Source organism: Lissotriton vulgaris, chromosome 6 (assembly GCF_964263255.1).
Source record: "Lissotriton vulgaris chromosome 6, aLisVul1.2, whole genome shotgun sequence".
Lineage (NCBI taxonomy): Eukaryota > Metazoa > Chordata > Amphibia > Caudata > Salamandridae > Lissotriton > Lissotriton vulgaris.
Window position 1 is genome coordinate 80,826,308 of NC_141694.1, and position 20,277 is coordinate 80,846,584.

At 49.0% G+C, this 20,277-nt stretch overlaps 1 protein-coding gene across 2 annotated transcripts in view; it reads right to left on the bottom strand.

Moving 5' to 3' along the window:
• The window catches only part of LOC147706829 (ATP-binding cassette sub-family C member 10-like), a 1,327,484-nt gene that overhangs the window by 149,456 nt on the left and 1,157,751 nt on the right, over window positions 1-20,277 (bottom strand). For both annotated transcript variants that reach the window (XM_086925963.1, XM_086925964.1), the window contains one exon: window positions 13,657-13,817. In XM_086925963.1, the coding sequence (XP_086782089.1) occupies window positions 13,657-13,817 (161 nt within the window). The remainder of the gene's footprint in view (window positions 1-13,656; window positions 13,818-20,277) is intronic.

Consider the following 20,277-nt stretch of genomic DNA (forward strand, 5'->3'; position numbering starts at 1 on the left):
AGCCAGGCTGGTACTCTACTTTGCAATTATAATTTTGGAGCTGCAACATCCACTTCTCAATCTGCGGCGGTGGCTTTGTGGAGGTCCCAGAGAAGAGGGTGACAAGTGGTTTATGATCCGTTGCTACCACGAAGGGCTTGTTACAGACATATAGTTGAAAGTGACGGCACCCCCAATGTATGGCGATCGCCTCCTTCTCAATTTGGGAGTATCGCTGCTCCGTCTTGGTGAGGGATTGGCTTGCAAAAGCTGCGGGGGCCCAGTCCTCATCCTGGTGCCGTCTTTGCATCAGCACAGCCCCTAGTCCATGGGACCAGCGTCCACAGACACTAGCATCAGCTTTCTGGGGTCAAAAAAAGGTTAGCGTGGTGGCCTTAAGAGAGCCTCTTTGATCTCCAGGAATGCTTTGGCCTGTTCCGGGCCCCATTTCCAGGGAGTGGAGTCTTTGGTGAGATCACGGACGAACCTCCCACAGTAGTTCACCATACCGAGGAAGCTCCGGACCTTGGTGACGGTGGTGGGGCAACAGTGTCTTTAATGTCTTTCACCTTCTCGGGGTCAGGGTTGACTCCATCAGTGGAGAATGTGTATCCGAAGAACTGTAACTTCCGCTTTAAGAATTCACACTTTTCCCGATGAAGGGTGAGTCCTACATCTCGCAGGCGCCGAAGTTCTTGAGTTTGGCGATAGTTGTGCTCCGGGGTAGTCTTAGCATGTATCATAATGTTGTCGCTGACGTTGATTACACCGGGATGTCTGCGATGAGTTCCTGTATGATGTTCTGGAATACTTCAGCCACACTAGATACCCTAAAGCTCAGTCTCCCGAGCCCCACGTGTGATGAGAAAGTTATAATGTTGCAGGAGGCCTTGTCTAGCACCAGCTGGTGGAAACCGGATCGCAGATCTAACTTGGAGAACCAACACGCTCCAGCCATCTCCCCAATGAGGTCATCTATGGTGGGGGTGATGTGACGCTCCCTCATGTCCACACAGATCCTCACCGCGCCAGGCTGTTTGGGCTTCCTGGTGACCACAATTGGAGAGACCCATGGAGTGGGACCAGTCACTTTTTGATTATTCCAGCGGCCTTCAGCTTCTTGCGCTCTTCCTCAACCAGGGCCCGCAGGTGGAAGGCTGTTCGCCGGTGCCTCAGGGCCACCGGCTGGAAGGTGGGGTCAATATGGAGATGGACCTCTTTGCCTCGGAACTTCCCGATTCCTTTGAAGACTTCCGAGAATTCTGTTAGAAGGTGTTGGATTGACTCCTGATGTACACCGAAGGTAAAAGTCACTACTACTAGGTCTTCTGCCGCTCGGCACCCTAGCAGCATGCCTTGTCCGTCTTTGGTTACAAAGACGTTGGTTGTTATGGACTGCACACCATGTGAGATGGATGTTCTAAACTTGCCTCGTATTTTCAGGGGTGTGTCTTGACCATAAGCGAACACGGTGATGGCTGAGGGGTGAAGCACCGGCGCTGGATTCGTGGTTTGGTGGAGGGCAGAGGCCATGATGTTTATGGTGGCACCCCTGTCCACTTCCGCCATGACGTCTTGGGAACCTACGCAAACGCTGCACTGGAGTAGGCGTCGCGCTTTTCGATTGGTGGTACCGATCATGTGAACTTTGTGCACTACCCTCTCTTCGTCCTCGTCATCGTCCATGTCGCTTTGCCCTCTGTCCCCTTTTGGCACAGCATTGACCACTTGCCTGGGCTTGCGCTACTTCTTGGATCTACAGACTTTCTCGAAGTGGTTAAAACGTCCGCACCCCGAACACCTCTTGCCTTTGGCGGGACACCCTGATGGGGTGGCCCCCCACAGTACCCACAGGATTTGGGTTGCCCTGAGGTTGACGTTCCGGGTCCCTTGTTGACCCACCTCGTTGGGGGTTTCGTCGTCACAGCATTTACTGGTTCGGGCTTTACAGGTGCCTGGAGTGCTGCTTCCATTTGTGGGGCCCATGCTTTTGACAGTTCCTTGGTGTGCCCCAGGGTTAGTATGTCGGCGAGGGGGTTTCCAGACTCCTCCAATATCTGCTCCCGGAGCTTGGCAGACGCGCAGCCTTGAATGCCTTGTCCCCAGATCTCCTCTGTAGGGTCGGCGAACCCGCACGTGGACACCAGGTTCTTGAGCGGGGCATGATATGTGTCCAGCAACTTCTCAGGTAATTGCCTCGCCTGCCGGAATATGAATCTTTCATAGTCTTGGTTGGCCATTGGTTCGAAATGTCCATTAAGGGCATTTATCAGTGTGTGGTGATTCTTCTGTGTGACTTCCACCAGAGTCTTTGCGATGTTATGGATGTCCTCACCCCCTAGATGGAGTAGCATGGCCCTTTTCTGGGACTTGTGGACTTTTGTGGTTTCGAAGAAAATGAGCAGGCGATCCACCCAATCCTTCTACTTGGGTGCGAGTGATGAGGGTGATCCCTCCACTATGAAAGGCTCTATTGGGGGTATCCTGGACATGTTGGGCGTCTGGACCGGTGTGTCTGCCGCTTCAGATAAGTCCTTTGCCGTTCCTCTGACTCTAACTGACCCCCGCCTCACTAGGGCCTTGCCTGTTCCGGGCTTGGGGGTGGTCGTTCCCTACAAGATCTGTAGAAAGGTTGTCCGCTCCGCCCCCTGTGATGTGCCGTTACTGCCTTGTTTGTGCCAATGCTTGTTGCTTTTCTATTGTTTGCAGCAATGCTTGTTTGATTTTTCCTTTTGTGGACCCTTGGCCAAATGATGGCTGCAGCTTGTGTATTTCTGGGAGAGGGGCAGGGTAGGTGCTGCCTGTGTGGTGGGCTCTTCCACACGCCTACTGTGTGCCTTTAGGCTTGTGATAAAGGCCTTTCACATCACATTTTCTCTTCCACGTGCTGCAATGGGCCTGTGACCCCAGCAGGACACAATGACACTCTCCCTGGGGCTTCAGAGCGGAGGACGGGCATCCAGAGCTCTTGGTGGCTCCCAGTACTCAGGGGCCAGCAGTGGGAGTTTGCGCGCCTCCCGGGCGGGGCACCACGTGGCCTGCAGGCTGATGTGTGGCAGATGGGAGGCCGCGTATCGGGGAGTCGTTGCCCGCTTCACGTCACAGGCGTCGCAGACGCAGCAGGGCCTCCACCGGGGATCCACCGGTCACTGAGCACTCCGAAGTAGTCTCTGTTGAAACAGGGCCCAGCGCGCCGCACGCCGAGGCACGAGCGCCACGAGCCGATGGCAGAGCTCGCGGATGCCTCACCGCAGGTTGACACGAGGCGAGGGCACGCCCACAAATGGGGCACACTTATTTGCACCCTGGGTGGTCTTGAATTAAATAAACACGCGGACAGGGATTGTGGGCCGGATGTAGGTCGGTCGGTAACGGCCGAAAATCGGTATTTTCGGCCGTTACCGACCGAGATTCACAAAATGGTATGTAGGGCCACATATTTTACAGATTCAGTAAATTTACCGATCGGTAAATGTACCGAATCTGTAAAATACCGAATCGGTATTTTTACCGATTCGGTAACAATGAGATGTAGGTGGGACTCTTCTGAGTCCCACAAGCCTTACAGAATCGGTATTTTACCATGAAATCCAACTTCATGGTAAAATACCGATTCCGGTGTGCATGCACATGTGTGCATGCACACCTGTGCCATATGACAGGCAGACCTGCCCTTAGGGCAGGTATGCCTGCCACATGGCCCCCGAATCTTTTTTGGGGGTGCTAGAGGGTGTCAAAGTGACACCCCCTGCACCCTTGTCAAAATCTGTATTTACCGATTCGGTAAATACCGACCGGTAATGCCCCATTCATTCCTATGGGCTTCAAAGCCCATAGGAATGAATGGGGCATTACCGGTCAGTATTTACCGAATCGGTAAATACAGACATTTACCGATTCGGTAAAAGGAACATCTGGATGTTGCTACATATCCACCCCTAAGATTTACCGATTTTTAATTACCGAATCGGTAGAATTCGGTAATTAAAATTCGGTAAATCTATTTTACCTACATCTGGGCCTGTGTGTACTAGTCTCGCCGCCGTAGCCAACTGACATACGTGCGTGCAAGACCCCTTTTATTAACCTGGGGTCACATGACCTCTTCGCGTTACGCCTGTTACGGCACAGGCAAAACACTACAGGCGCCAGCCCAGTAGGAAATCGGAGCTCTCCCGACATCGGAGCTCTCCCGACCTGAGATGGATGCTGAGATTGTGGGGTGTCAAAGCAGCCTAAGCAGACCAACACCTTCTTTTCCGGCCCCATCCAGAACCCTACAGTGATTTCCCGGGTATACACCGCAGCCCGTTTAGTGACTGAGGGTGTGGGCGGGCCTCCCCCCAGATCGACTGGCTAGCTGCCCGACGAAAGTGGAAAAGCAGACGGCAAAGACCCAGAGCCGGAAAACGGGCCCCTCAGAAGAAAATAAATCAGGTGCAGGCTCGGAACTCCCGACCGGGAGAAGTGATCCAGACACGAGGAAAGAGACCAGCTAGGCCCCTGGGGCTTAGTGGACTAGGCCTTAATACCACTGGCACAGGAGAATATACAGCTGAGGCAGAAGTCCACTACATCCGGACACTCGTGGGTGGGGGGCAGAGGATCCCTGAAGAGCCGACAAGGTATGAATGGGGAAAGGGGAGGCCTGGGAAAAGAAGGGTTGAGCGCTCCACAGCCGCCCCACTCCCAAACCCCTTCGATACTAAGGCCAAATTGGAGTCCAGGTGGAGGAATATGCAGAAAGACTGAACCAGACAGCTACACAGCAGGATATGAGCGCTAAAGAGAGCCCATCACCCAAACCCTCTTAGCTCAGAGGAGCCTGTAGTCAGGAGGCCTGAGCCCTTTGGGGTCAGAGGTGAAACACCGGACAGGAAAAGTACTTCCAAAGAGAGGAAGGTTCTCCAGTGTGAAGGGCACAGACGGAGACCCGAAACAGAGGGACTGTGATGGGGCAAGGCCCAGGGGGGCTGATGAGAGACCGGTGAGCCACGCCTCAGGAGTGGCCCCGGGGGGCCCTAGGCCCTCGCCGGCCAGTGATCCTTAAACAGATGCACCACTTACCAAGACCAGAGAGGCCACTGGGAAACGTAAGACGTGATCCGGAATAAAGACCAAAAATGGATGTGTGTGAGAGCCAAGACACGTCTTCCAGGAGAGGAGGCTACCCCACACCTTGAGATGGCTAGAGACAAGGAGCCTAAACCGGCAAGGGAAGATGGACTGTTATACCAAATCCATTGACCAGACGACATGGGCTGAGGGGGAGACTCCACCCCCACCGGACAATGCCACAATCCTGCAGGCAATACAGTCGTCAAGAGAGGTCTTGGAAGGGAGAATAGCGGCGGTCCGTTCTGAAGTAACAATCCTCAGACAAGATCTTCATAACGTGTAAGAAAGAGTCACACAGACAGAGCACCATATATCTGAAGTGGAGGATGTGTCTCGCATGCTACGTAAAGATGTATCCAGCCTAACAACAACCCTGAAGAGGTAGTCTGGAAAGTAGACGACACAGAAAACCGGGCACGATGGGACAATTTCAGCTTCATTGGATTTCTGGAGAGTTCAGAAGGAACAAATGGAGGACTCTTCCTCACTGAATGGATCATGGTTTCCTTCCCGGCAGCTCAATTCTCCTCCTGCTTTGTAATCAAATGGGCACACCAAATGCCTGGTGTGAGACCACCGACAGGAGCAACTCCACGGCCCCTAATATCATGAGTCTTAAACTTTCAAGACGAGTATCTGATGCTCTGGGAAATTAGACGACTTGGCGAGATCCGGCATGCCAACACCAAGACAATGTTTTTTCCTGACTATTCAAGAGAAGTCCAGAAGCAAAGGAGGACCTTCAACAAGCCAAATTGAGATAACTCAACATTCAATACATTCTGCTCTTCCCGGCAAAACTCAAAGTCCTGTACCAGGGCCAATCAATATTTTTCCAGACACCATAGGTGGACTGGACCTCAGTAGAAAAGCGCCCCCCCTTGAGAGATAGCCATGCTTCCTCAGGAAACCCTGCTGCAGCGACACCACGAGGTCAGCGATCCAGACAAATGAGAGAATAAAGGACCTGAGGACCAGGCCGTATTTTTATATAATCAAAAATAAATATCAAAGGAAACAATACTAAACACTTTTTTCGAGTAGAGCACATTTAATTACCCTCTCAGCAATAAATATTATTCATAGCGAATGTATCTACATTAGTCTGTCACACACACAGGGCAATGACGCCTATCCAAGGCGCAACAATTGACATAAATCACAGTGCGTTTATACAGTACAATACTCAACACACATGAAACCAATAATAAAACAAATGACAATAACCCTACAACGATTATTCGCACAAGTGTCTCCCTATACTTCTAGGAGAACCACTAGGAGGTAATCTAAAGGTGCAACACTAAATGGCTATTCCCCTGATTAGCCTGACGCTAGTGAAACACAATGCAGTTCCAAATAGATCACTATTATTCCATGTCTCCTCCACAGAAGTGTAAACGCGACCACGTTTCGGCCTGGTCTTCTTTGGCCTCTTCAGAACAGGGTTTATTACAATGCTGAAAACAAAACAATATCAAACCATTACTTCTATCCACAAATTAAGGGCAGAGCATGCCGACAGCGGGTGGTGACTGCCCAATGCACCAAGGACACCTACGTGCAACCAGTGCTAACTAAATAAACCAATTAAAAGAACCCCTTCAACAGTAAAGGGACGCTGCTGTCTAAGTGGGAAGTAAAAATAAACAAAACAGGCCCCAGCACCAAAAAGCCTTCAAAGTGAACTATCTAGTGAAAAGGAACACACTACTTATCCTAGGGGCATCTCAGTAGTGTACCCATGCAAGCCCATCAAAGCGCGAGGACATGCACAGCCCAACAAGGGCACTTACATCTTGAGATCAACCAAAGGTGATGATCTCACTGGCGCTGGTAAATATCACAGCGACCCGGGTTCTGTCACTGTGATATGCGTGTAACCAACACTCGAAACCTATCGAAAGTCATTTGGTGACCATTTGGTGACCATTAAAGAAGTTTCTAGATGGACGGCACTGCCAGCTCTAACCATGCGGTCCTCTAGGCAAAAAAGCTTGGCGGCAAGAAATTATTCAAAACTAAGTCAATCCATAACTCTACGCACCGTCATGGAGTGTATGTTACAAAATAAAATGAAAGAATGAAAAAATGTGACATATGTACTAAAATAAGACACCCTGCTATAAATGTGACTCAATACCTAACCACAAACAGGGGAAGAAAACCCTTTCCATGTATGGAGCAGCCCTCATGTGATACATCAAAAACCTCAATTCACTGTATATGTACCAAATACCCTAAATGAAAAAACTAATCATACCTCAGATTCTTGGACAGTCCCATCACAGCATGTCGGCTCCTTCCACACTCAACAAGGGGAAGAAGTCTATCTCAACAATGCATGACATAATCATAACATACATGTATATATATACACATTAAAACATTATACTCTATCTGGTGGCTAAACCTAAACACAAGGATCTTAATATATACATATATAGATAAACAAAAATGTTTTTGAAACTTCACTACTACAGGTATTCTTCTCTCTCTTATGTAAATAGGGGTACAAGGGGACGCCTATGTCCTGTATATGCATGTCCTCCATTCCTCTGAAATTACATTAGGGCCCAAATCTCATCTCGGTCATTTAGTCCTACACTCAACGTATGATATCTTTCTCTCAGGCCCGTCTCCAAATGGTTCAACTTGCTTTGTAGTACTGTTTTGTTCGATGCCTTCACCACCGCCAGGATGGACCACTCAAATGTGTTCTCTCCATGGCCTTTTTCAATATAATGTGGGACCATAGGGGCCCCTACAGTCTTACATCTTATCTGTGACTTGTGCTGCAGTATCCGCATTTTGGCAACCTGTGTCGTTTGCCCTATGTATGTTTTCTCACACGGGCAGGTCACACAATATATGACATTTTTCGTGTTACAATTCGAGAAACACAATTGTTTATGCTGTTTTTTGTGTATCTCTACAGATTTAGAATCTTGTGTCTGGGGGCATGCCGCACAACTGTTGCATCTGTAATGCCCTATTACTGTAGGTAACCTCAAGAGACCTCTCACATCTGTTGGGGACCAGGCCGGACAAGTAAAACATGAGAGACAAACCCCTATCAAAGGACGTGCAGCTTGGGTGAGGCAAACCAGTCTACATGGACAAAGGATGATGGACGGCGGAAGGTTTGAGCATGCAACATTTCAGACTCATCCGAAAAGGAAACTTCATCCGACACAGACAGTGGCCACCCGCTATTGCAGAAGATAGTGAGCAGGGAGGAACCAAAAACAGACAAGGTCATACATGAACTCACACAACAACAGGCACCAGAAAGAGGTGAAGAAGGATAGGGAGCATGGGCCAGTCCGAGGACCAATGACAGTAAGACGTCACTAAGTGCCCCTGACATTCACAAGTAGCACATAGTGGGTGTCTAAGTCTTAGTGAGGAACTCTTCCTTTTATATTCTGTTGGAGAGGGAGGGGCATTTTTAAGGGGTGAAATTACAAGGGGGGAGAGACACAGAGCTTTCAAGCTTAACCTACGCTGTAGTTGTCATGTTGACAGTTGGGGACGCAGGCGTGGGAGAGAGTGGGATGGGAGGGGCAAAGTTGGGGACCTAAGGTATAAATGTAGAAAAGGGTGGGGGACATTTCAATAAGAGGGAGACAAGGAGACTATGGATACAAGGGCAAAGCAAACAGGGTACAACACCTCGCACATAGCGCATAGCACCACCACCGGGATAAATCTTACAGATACAAGGCGAGGGGAGATACTCGATATTGACATGGAATGGAAGGTGTTTTCCAGACTAGACTACCTTCTCGACCCAGCCGGGGAAATAGAAGCTATTGAAAAGAACGAGTACCTAGTGAGAAGTCTGTCACACCACTCACCATTGTGGTTGATGGTAGGGGGCCCAGCAGACGGACAGCGATTGTGGTGGAGGCTAAACGCATGGAACCTGCGAGACCGGGCAGTAACACATGAAATAAAGGTGGAATCTGAACTATATTTCTGCAAGAACAACAGCTCAGTGACTTCTGCGGTAATCCAATGTGAGGGATTTAAAACTATGCTTCGCCATAGGGCTTAAAGTGTTATAGAGCATAAGAAAAGGAAAGAGACCGCGAAATTGAGGGGCTAGAGTGCAAGCTCTTAGAGCTAGAGGGACAGTTGGGCCCGGATCATGACCCGCATGTAATACGTCAGATAGCTGTCTCTCGAAGGGAATATCAAACCCTAGCCCGCCAGGAAGCGAAAACTCAGCATCTACCAATTCAACATCCCCTATGCGAGACTAGGGACAGAGCAGGGACAGTACAGGCATGGTTGGGCAGTGAAGAGAGGGAATTGAGATGGGTATCAACCATCCAAATGATGTTACATACCCAACACCCCAGAGAATACCAGAGGCATTCGCGGGCTACTACGCAGACTTCTACAAGGCCAGATCACTAGAAGATAATGCCAAAATTTGTGCATATTTGAGCACAATCAATACCTCCACTCTCTCAATACATGACTGAAAACCCAGGGTCCAAATGGGTTCCCGGTGGAGTTTTTTAAAGCGAACGCTAGCCTTCTCGGCTCACAACTCTCAAAGATGTACCTAGTAGCACAGGCAAAAGGGACCTTTCCTCCACATTTGCATAATGCCACAGTTGTGGTGATTAACACACTGGGAAAGCCTGCCTTAGAGTGCGGAGTCTAATGGCCTACTTCGTTAATTAACGTGGAAACTAAAATTTTTGCCACCATACTGGCCACACGATGGTTGTCAGTAATAGCTTCTCTCATTCACTGCGATCAGTCTGGATTCATGCCAAAAAGGACCACAAGACTTAACCTTCACCAGCTGGCCAATTGGCAAGATACGGTGCAAAGCAGACCTGAGCCGCACTTGGTCTCATCCCTGGATGCAGAGAAGTCATTCAATGCCGCACACTGGCTATTCACGAGAAAGCACTATCGAAATTGTGGTTTGGCCCCACCTTCTTAGCCTGGATAGACCTACTATACACCAACCCGAGGGCAAGGGTACAGGTCAATGGAGTAATCTCAGCAGAGTTTCCAGTGTGCAAGTGTACCAGGCAGGGATGTCCACTGTCGCCACTACTATTCGCCCTAGTATTGGAACCGTTAGCCTGCTTGATCTGAGACCATCCAGACATAAGAGGCTTTAGGGATGATTAAGGACTGCTCTGAGATGGACAGATATCACTGTAGGCGGGCGAAAATCCTCCTCTATGTCACCAACCCCAAAGTGACACTCCCCAACATACTGCAGGTTTTCTAGAATTATGGAAGACATCAAACTCCCAGAGGAGATATTTAAAACAATAGATAGAGAGACACTTGTACTCCAGGTGAGTCAGTACAAGGGAGGTATAGCGCTCCCCGACATACGATCCTACTACTGGGCAGCACACCTAGTGGTAATCAACAAATGGGGCGACATACCAGCGAACACCCAACTTACGCTCTTAAGAGACTCCAGTTTGTAGTGAGGCAACTACTGCTGGCAACTCATTTGGCCATAGAGGCCTGGAATGGGGCAGAATGTCATATGAAATGGAGTAAGAAGTGTATAAAGGAGGACACCCCTCTGGGAAGGGACACATCTGTTAGAATTAGGTAAGATCAAGGGTTTCAGACCCTGGGATCTGGTGTGGATATCTAGATTCAGGGACATACCAGAGGGAGGTGCCTTGATTTCCTTAAACTCACTCCAATGGGCGTATAAGCTGCAAGACACCCAACAATACAAATACTTACCACTTCAACACGCTTGGCAGGCGGACCAGCAAGATACTGCAAATATGCCAGAGTTCACACCCCTTGAGGGGAGATTGCTTGAAGGAGAAATACCAAGCAAAGCCATCTCATGGGCATACAAATTCTCGATAAACAACATACCAGATAATCTGAGAGCCCTTAAAATTCAATGGGAGGCCACCACGGGCGAATTAGAGGACATAGACTGGGAGGCGGCATTGGTACACCCAAGAGAAGTAGCCATCAAATTGAGTCTAATACCATTTAAAAACCTACACAGGGTCTATTTTACAAGGGCCCCGCATGCAAAGAATAGGAAGGGCAAAATCACCTGAATGCCTCTGCTGCAGAATAGAAAAAAAGGGACATACATAAACACACAATGGGAATGCTACCATATTAGAGTCTATTGAAACCAAATAATAGAAGATGCCAAGGTAGTAGACACAAAGATACCCATGGATACCAAATATGTCCTGTTGGGTGTTCCCTCAGAGGTAGACCTCCCCAGGCACAATCCTCTATTGTGCAATCTGGGGCTGATGGTGGCCGAGAGAGATGTTGCCCGAACATTGAGAGCCTCTGCCCTCCCAACAGCCAGGCTTTAAGTGGGCCGGGTCTCCCAGGTCTGAGCACCAGCAGTTTTTTTGAGGAGGCCTCGAAATGGGTCTCTATCGGGCTCTGTTTTTTGTCGTGCACAGGAGGTCTGTTTTTTCTAGCGTTATATGGGAAGGGAAATCCTTTAAAGAGAGTCCTTTTCTCTCTGGATTTCTCTTCTCTTTTCGGAACTAAGGAGCAGCAACATTGTCGTGGTGTCACCAGGACTTTATCTGGAAGGTTTTTCAATATTATATACAAGCCACAGTTGCTGCTTATTTATCCTATGCAACTAACAACCATTGACAAAGCCAATAGTCCTGACTTGTTGTAAGTATGATGTTACTTGTTGTATCATAAATCTGGATGCAATGTCAGAAACAACAAAATACCAGTCGGGCGGCACACTATGCTAAGCACAAACTTTTAGCTTATGTGTTTTTAAGCCACGCCCTAATTACATTGGCCACGCCCCCTTGAGAGACCCCCCAGTTTTTTCATCCCACTTAAAGCCCTGCCAACAGTGACAGAGTGGAGAAAAGGTAGGGGCCTATACATGGGTGCGGAACGGGTGACATATAAAGGAAGAGGATGTCTGAAAAAGTACAAGAAGATTTGGGGTCCCTGGTTGAGATACTATGGGTTGGACATGGGAGGGGAAACAGATAAACCCCACCAGTGGCTGGAAAAATAGAGAGAAAGAGGAGATGAAACAACTCCCTCCCCCCAACGCCAAACACCATGAGATGGCTCTAACCTTTAGACAAGGCTCGGTGAAGGGTAGGACAGAAATGATTTGTAATCATACCATTGTCGAAATATTGTTTTTGAATCGGTCTCTCCGCGCGATGCTCTTTGTAATAAGTACAAACATTGTATATGCTTTGTTCTCTTTTCTGAAACGTACATCGATAAAAATATATTTTTAAAAAAAGTAAATGGGTGATTGCACTCAGAAGCAGCTTACTAGTATTACACAAAGGTGCGGGCATAAACCTCATCAAACGTTATCTCGACAAATAAAATTATCAAAAGCAGCTCCGAATGGGTGTGGAAAGATCTTGCTCTGGCGTGGTGGGTAGTGTGGAAAGACTCGGGGACACAACATATTATTAATCAGCCAACCACACTCAGTGCCAAAGAACTCTCAGTGAGAGTCTGGTGTCAGAAAAATGTCAGATTCCCTTCATGCAGCCCCTTCAAGTTACAGAAGAGGGTGAGAGCGGAAGCTAATCGCATCTTCCCTTGTGAGCAGAAGCCAAAACCTTCTGTATCAATACCAACCTCAATCCGCTCAAACTCCAGACTGACAGGGAGGACCTGGCTTGGCAAATTCGGGCTGGATTGTTCCTATTGAAGCAGGGTATATTTGTATATAGCTGGGTCTAAACTGAGGTGGCATAGTGTGCAAAATAACATTGGATTGGGATGCGGCCTGACTGATTACCAGTGGCAGAGATTAATTCAAGCCTTTCATCCATCACTGTTTTGTATACTTCCTATGAGGCCATCTACAGTCAAAGGTAGAGGGATGTTGCCTTAACTACCCTCATGTTTAAGTGGCAGTTAATTACCTTATCCTCAGGTCTATTCTTCTGAGCGTCTCCTCAAGGTATTCTTATGAAACTGATCTTTGATTCAGTCCTAATCACTCCCATAGGGAGCAATCTCAGGGATGAACTTGATCAGTATACTATGAACACGTAATCTTCTCTGATTTGTTTCTGAACCTGTTCAGTGTATGTGGACGCCTCCTATTCTCAGGGCCTGCTCAGGTATTTGAGGACACTATCTAAACCTAGTTGTTGTTTCAGGGCCTGCTCTAAGTATTACTTTGTATCCGCCTTTGCTTCCTCATCTCAAAAACTGCCTTGACTCCCTCTGTGATTCTAGGCAAAGTCTTCCTCTTCTCAGACTCAGGGCCTGCCTTAGGTATCCGTGGGTCTCTCTTCACTTTATCCTCTTCTCAGGCCTCTACCTCCTGCATTCAGTCTTAAGTTCTACTCATAGTTTCCCAGGACCTCTACTCTCTCAGCTGCATCCATCATCAGGATTCAGCTGCCCTTGTTCTTCTATTTGCTACATCACCAGAGTATGTATTGTATCACCAAAAGTAGCCATGTCCTTTCCAAATGTCAGCATCACCTATAATATATAGGTACATAGGGTTAGAGAGTTGCACAAGTCACACAACCATCATCAGGTCAAACAGCATGTTACCTGCAAGGCCTCCTCTTCCGTCTCCGTGGGGAGCTCTGTGGAGTACTCCTCAACTCGCTCCACGCTCACCATCATGGTCTCCGTACGTGTGAAGTAGGTGGTGAGTTCTGACAACACAGTATTGAGAGAGAGAGCGTATGCAAGTGCCAGGCCTACCAGTCCTGTGGAAACCAAGAGAGAGAGAGAGACATAGACCTTAGCAGCGGTTAGAATGGCAGTTAGGGAGCTGCATATAAGTTTGTAAACACCTAGAGGAGTTGACAATACATGAGCGGTGGAGTAGTAATGTAGTGGTATGTATGTGGGGGTTCTTATGTAACCCTTGTATCAACTAGTATGAACTAGCTGCACAGACATACAACTCTGTATAGGATTCTTATGAAGAGTTAATGCTGGGACAAAATGCCTCTGAACTGCTTGGAAATGCTGTGCCACCCTGCCTTGTATGTTTTTTCTGGACTGCACAATGTTTTTGCTCCATTAGACATGGCATTCTGCAGGCACTATGGAGAGGTTACGCTCCTCCTGTACTGTTCATGAGAAGATTCCAATTCTGCGAAAACGCCTGGGTGACTCAGCCTGAGTGAAAGTGGTTAATATCTACTTCATTCCATGTGATGATGAGAATGGCAGTGTGATTTTACTCCAGACACATCTTTATTGCACTACAAACTAGCTCTCCCCTGTAGCATCTATTAAGTCCCAATAATTGAGTCCCCTGTCTGTTCTCATGTATAAGGGGTGTGGATACTATATGCTGTTAAATGTTAAGCATACTTATAAAGCACACTATCACTCCAAAGGCATCCTGGCTCTAACCACACATATAAGTTGCAGTGAAGATCGTACCCAGAGAGGGCCTAGCAGCATCATTAGGATAGAGCCAGGTCTTCAGTTTCTATATAAACTGCAGAAGATCGAATATGCTACTTACCAGTATGCATCTGTTCTTGGCATGTAGGGCTGCTGACATTCATATCTTGTGCATAGATCGCCGCCTAGTGTTGGGTCCGGATGATGGCACATTGTTGTCCTGGAAGAGTCTTCGAAGTATTACGAGATAGGTGGCTCCTCCCCTGGACTACAGTGCGCATGGGCATCGACTCCATCCTCAGGTGTTTTTAGCCATTGTGGCCAAGATGGAGTGAAACTAAGTGAATGATGACCATGCTAGAAGTATGTGTGAATTCTGCAGCTGCTACAGCCGCCGGGAAGGAGGGCGGGCGATATGAATGTCAGCAGCCCTACATGCCAAGAACAGATGCATACTGGTAAGTAGTATATTCGGTTTGAGGAATGTGGGCTGCTGAATTCATATCTTGTGCATAGAATACATAGCAGTCTCTCCATTAATGGCGGCCGCCTGTGCCAGCTGCAGCAGTATGGAAAAGTGTTTTTAGAACAGCCTGCCCTACAGCTGTCTGCTATTTGGAGTGCACATCAACACAGTAATGTTTTGTAAATGTGTGTGTGGTAGACCTTGTGGCTGCTCTACATATGTCTTCCAAAGGGATATTTCCAAGGAAAGACATGGAGGCCCCTAACTTTCGAGTGGAGTGGGCCCGTGGTGGAATAGTGAGAGTGCGCTTGGCTTTCAAATAGCAGATCTGAATACATTTAACTATCCATCTGGCTATACCAGCCTTGGAAATGGGTTTACCTTTGTGTTGTGGAGCAAAGGCAACAAAGAGTTGTTTAGTCTTCCTAAAATCTTTAGTCCTATCAATGTAATACATTAGGGCCCTTTTGACATCAAGTGTGTGGAGCATTCTCTCCGCCAGTGACTCTGGATTTTGGAAGAACACGGGTAGTTCTATAGTCTGGTTGATATGGAACTGAGACACTAACTTAGGAAGGAATTTAGGGTTAGTGCGAAGCACCACCCTGTTAGAATCAATTTGAATAAAAGGCTCTTGGATAGTTAGTGCCTGGAGTTCACTAACTCGTCGCAGCGACGTAATCGCTATAAGGAAAGCCACTTTCCATGTCAAGAATTGAATCTCGCAGGAATGCAGTGGTTCAAAAGGGAGACCCATCAGCCGGGTGAGGACCACATTGAGGTTCCACTCCGGAGCTGGTGGAGTCCGCGGAGGAATGACTCGTTTGAGTCCTTCCAGAAAGGCTTTAATGGCAGGCACCCTGAAGAGTGAGAGGTGCTGCCTGTTTTAGAGATAAGCAGCCATTGCAGATAAATGTATGCGAATGGAAGCATAGGCTAGATTACATTTGTACAAATGGAAAAGATAACAAATGATGTTCTGAATAGATGCCTCTAGCGGGTTAATGTTGTGGTCTGCGCAATAAATGACAAACCGCTTCCACTTTACCGCATAGCATGCTCTAGTGGTGGGCTTCCTTGCCTCCCGGATGATGTCCATACAGTCAGGAGTTAAGTTGAGGTAGCCAAACTCTAAGACCTGAGGAGCCAGATCACCAGGTTGGCTCGTTGCGGATCTGGGTACTGAATGCCGCCATGGCTCTGCGTCAAAAGCCTGGGTGTGAGGCGCAGCCTTTGATGCGGTACCACGGGCAGTTCCAGAAACGTGGTGTACCATGGTTGGCGAGCCCACGTTGGAGCAACCAGGATGAGAGTCATTGAGTGCTGCCTGAGCTTGCATGCCACCAGAGGTATCAGAGGTGCTGGGGGAAAAGCGTACGCAAATTTGCCTGACCAGTTCATCCATATCGCATTGCCTTGCGACTGTGGATGTGGAAACCTGGCGGCGAAGCTATGGCATTTTGCGTTCTCCTTTGTGGCGAACAGGTCTATCTCTGGATGACCCCACCTTTGGAAGTACGGGTGGAGTACTGATGGATGTATCTCCCACTCGTGCATTTGGTGTCTGTACCTGCTGAGCAGGTCCGCCATCTGATTGTCCTTGCCTGGGAGGTGTTCTGCCATGAGGAAGATGTTCCTTTGAATGGCCCACTTCCACATGCTCTGAGCCAGATGAGACAGCTGTGGAGAGTGTGTCCCTCCCTGCTTTTGAATGTAGTACATGGCTGTCATGTTGTCCGTCCGGATCAACATGACCTTGTTGCACAGATGTACTTTGAAGGCCTTTAGTGCCATGAAGATTGCCATCAGTTCAAGAACATTGATGTGCATCCTCCGTTGCTGTGGTGTCCATAGTCCCTGCACAGTGTAATGGAGTACATGAGCTCCCCATCCCTGGAGAGAAGCATCCGTCGTCAGGATGATCTGTGGCACAGGCTCCTGGAACGGTTGTCCCTTGCAAAGGTTTTGTGGGTTCCACCAATGCAGAGAGTTGTATGCCCGACCGCTCACCAACACTAGGTCTTTTAACTGTCCGTGAGCCTGAGTCCACTGACGTGCTAAGCACTCCTGAAGCGGACGCATATGTAGTCTCGCGTGCGGGACTATGGAGATGCAGGATGCCATCATGCCTATCAACTGCATGAACACTCGTGCTGGAAGCGAGCGTTGAGGTCTGAGCTTCTGTATCAGCGATTGAATGTTGTTGACCCTCACTGAATTTGGCTGTGCTGTGGCTGCCAGAGTGTTTATCGTCGCACCCAGATACTGCCGTATGTGGGCGGGTTGCAGGTGGGACTTCGGGTAATTCAGTGAGAATCCCAGATCGTGAAGGAGGTGAATGGTGTGGGACATGTGGGCGGCACACTGCTGGGCTGACTTTGCCTGAATGAGCCAGTCGTCCAGATAAGGGTAGACGTGAATGTTTTGTCTCCTCAGGTGCACTGCCACTGTCGCCAGGCACTTTGTAAACACCCTGGGTGCCGTGGTGACTCCGAAAGGCAAAACCTTGAACTGGTAATGTTGGTTTTGGATGGTGAACCGGAGGTATTTTCTGTGTGACGGGTGCAGCGGAATGTGAAAATATGCATCCTTTAGGTCTAAAGTTGCGAGGAAATCCCCTTGACTGAGCAACGGGAGTACCTGCTGCAGGGTCAACATATGAAAGTGCTCCGATAGAATGTACTGATTGAGGGGTCTGAGGTCCAGTATAGGTCTGAGGGACCCGTCCTTTTTTGGTATCAAGAAGTACAGTGAGTAAACTCATGTGCCTCTTTCTTCCACAGGCACGAGCTCGATTGCCCCTTTTGGCAGCATGACGAGTACCTCCTGCTGCAATAAGTGCAAATGCTCGGCAGACATAGGACGATGTCTTGGGGGTATGTTTGGCGGAGTGGATGTTAACTCCAGACAATAACCGTATTGGACCAGTTTTGTGACCCACCTGTCTGTGGTGATGGATTTTCAGACTGGCAGGAACTGCTGAAGTCTCCCCCCGACCGGTGTTGCGTGGTCGGGGAGCAGTGACAAGGCGTCACTGTTTGTTGTTGTTGGCAGAGGATCTGGAGTTGTTGTTTCCTCTGCCTCTGCCCTTGGTGCTGTTCCCACGATATCCACCACGATTCTGTTTGGTGTAGGTGGATTGTGTGCTGCCCTTATAATACTGTGTGGTTTGTGAGCTCTGGCCTCTGGAAACACCTCTATTGCTGGAGCGACGAAAAGAACCACCCCTGAATTGCTGGGACTGCAAGGCCCCCATGGACTTAGCAGTGTCAGTGTCCTTCTTTATCTTTTCTAAGGTGGTGTCCACCTCTGGGCCGAAGTGACGATCAGGGTTAACTGTTTGAATAAGAATGGTGGTCTGTATCTCTGGCTTAAATCCCGAGATTCTAAGCCAGGCATGTCGTCTCAGCATGACGCTAGTGTTGACAGCTCTGGCCGTGGTGTCAGCCGCGTCCAGTGCACATTTAATAGAAGTATTGGATATTAGATTCTCCTCTTGGATGAGCATCTCAGCTGCCTCTTTGTATTCGTCTGGTAGGTGCTGTAACAGGGTCTCCAGTCTGTTATAGTGTGCCCTGTCATACATCGCTAGAAGTGCTTGTGTATTGGAAATGCGCCAGATATTGCCCGCTTGAGCTGCCACCCTTTTCCCTGATGCCTCAAACACCTTTGATTCTTTATCTGGGGGAGGAGCATCACCCGTTGTTTGAGAATTAGCCCTCTTCCGGGCATTAGAAACAACAAGAGAGTCTAGAGGGAGCTGTCCCTTGATGTAAGTAGGGTCAGTAGGTGCTGGCTTATACTTCTTCTCTATCCTAGGGTTTATCACCCTGGCTCTGGTAGGCTCCTTACAAATGTCCCCAGTATGCTTTAAGAAACCCTTTAACATAGGGAGAGTCTTCACAGTACTCTCCGAGATGGAAAAGGTGTCAAAGAGGAAGTCCTCAATGGGGTCAGCATGGAGCTGGACGTCATGGTTCTTAGCCGCCCCGTTCAATGAGGGCATGAAAAGCCGCAGAATCCTCAGTGGGTGACATTTTCACCGTGTAGAGTTGAGTGTCCGGGGCAGAGTGAGGGTCACCTGGGTCAGCCCCAGCTGCCCAGGGCTCATTGACATCATCAGTGTCTGTGTAGACAGGATAGCTGTACTCATCCTCATCATCACCCTCACCAGCTTCCACGTCAGAGTAAGTGGGCGAGGCATTATGGGAATGTGGAGAGAGTGGTTCCACAAGAACAGGAGTCGAAGTGGGATCCTTCTTCTTCTTCAAAGGAATCTTGTAGGACTCCATAGGCCTTTCCGGGGCAATTTTCCGTTTATGTAGGGAAAGCCTGCCCGTTTCGGCATCAATAAAGTGTTCACGTTGTTCCTCCAACGAAGATTGTCGATGCTTTTGGGTTGGAAGCCCTGTGGTCGACTTCGGCACCGAGGGCACCGTCTCGGGGACACCCGTTCCCAACTTGGGGGCGAAAGCCTTCGGCGCCACCTTTGGCGAGAACGTGAAATGAATGGGCGTCGACCCCTTTTGAGGCTTCTCAACCGGCTTCGAGGGTGGAGCATCTTTAGGGCTGACTGTCGAGGCCTTCTCCCTGATGCGCTGTAGGGAGTCGGTCACCTTCTTGGTGAAAGCGGCGGACGGCTGCACCAAGTCGCCGGGATCCTTCGAGGCACCACCAGACATGGACTCGTAAGTTGCACCGCCCTTGGCCTTATCTTGTTGGCACGGAGCCTTGTGCGCCTTCGGATCACCGAGCCCTTTATTGGCGTCAACCTTCTTCGGCGCCGATTTACTCGACTCAACCACCTTGACTTTTGTCTTCGGCGTGGCAGACTTAGTCTCGACGCCCTTGACTTGTGTCTTCGGCTCGACCACAGCCTTGTGCTTCGTCGACACCGACGGCTCCGAGTGCTTGGATCCGACCAAGGTAACTTGCACTTTCGGTTTCGTGGAGGGTACCGGTGCTTTCGCCTGCGTCGAGACCAATGGTTTTGCTTTCGGTTTCGATTTCTCAGGGCGTGGCTCAATAATAATGTTCGTAGCCGAACCCGAAGGCGGGGCCGTAGAACCCATTGCAAGGTTTTGGGTAAGGCCTACTGGCGATCCCTCGACCTGAGCCTGTTGAAGCGGTACGGCCCCAATGTCTGTTTGAGGTAGCTCTTCGCTCGAGCTATCTTCCATGGCCCCAAAGGCCCCTCCGTCGTCTCCTACCTCGTCGACGACTTCTTCGGCCTCAAACATTTCAGTGTCGTAGTCGACCTCCGACGCGGGATTCGACAAGGTTTCTTCTACTTCCCAGTCATCTCCTTCATCATCCCCGACATCGAAGATGTCCGCAGGTGC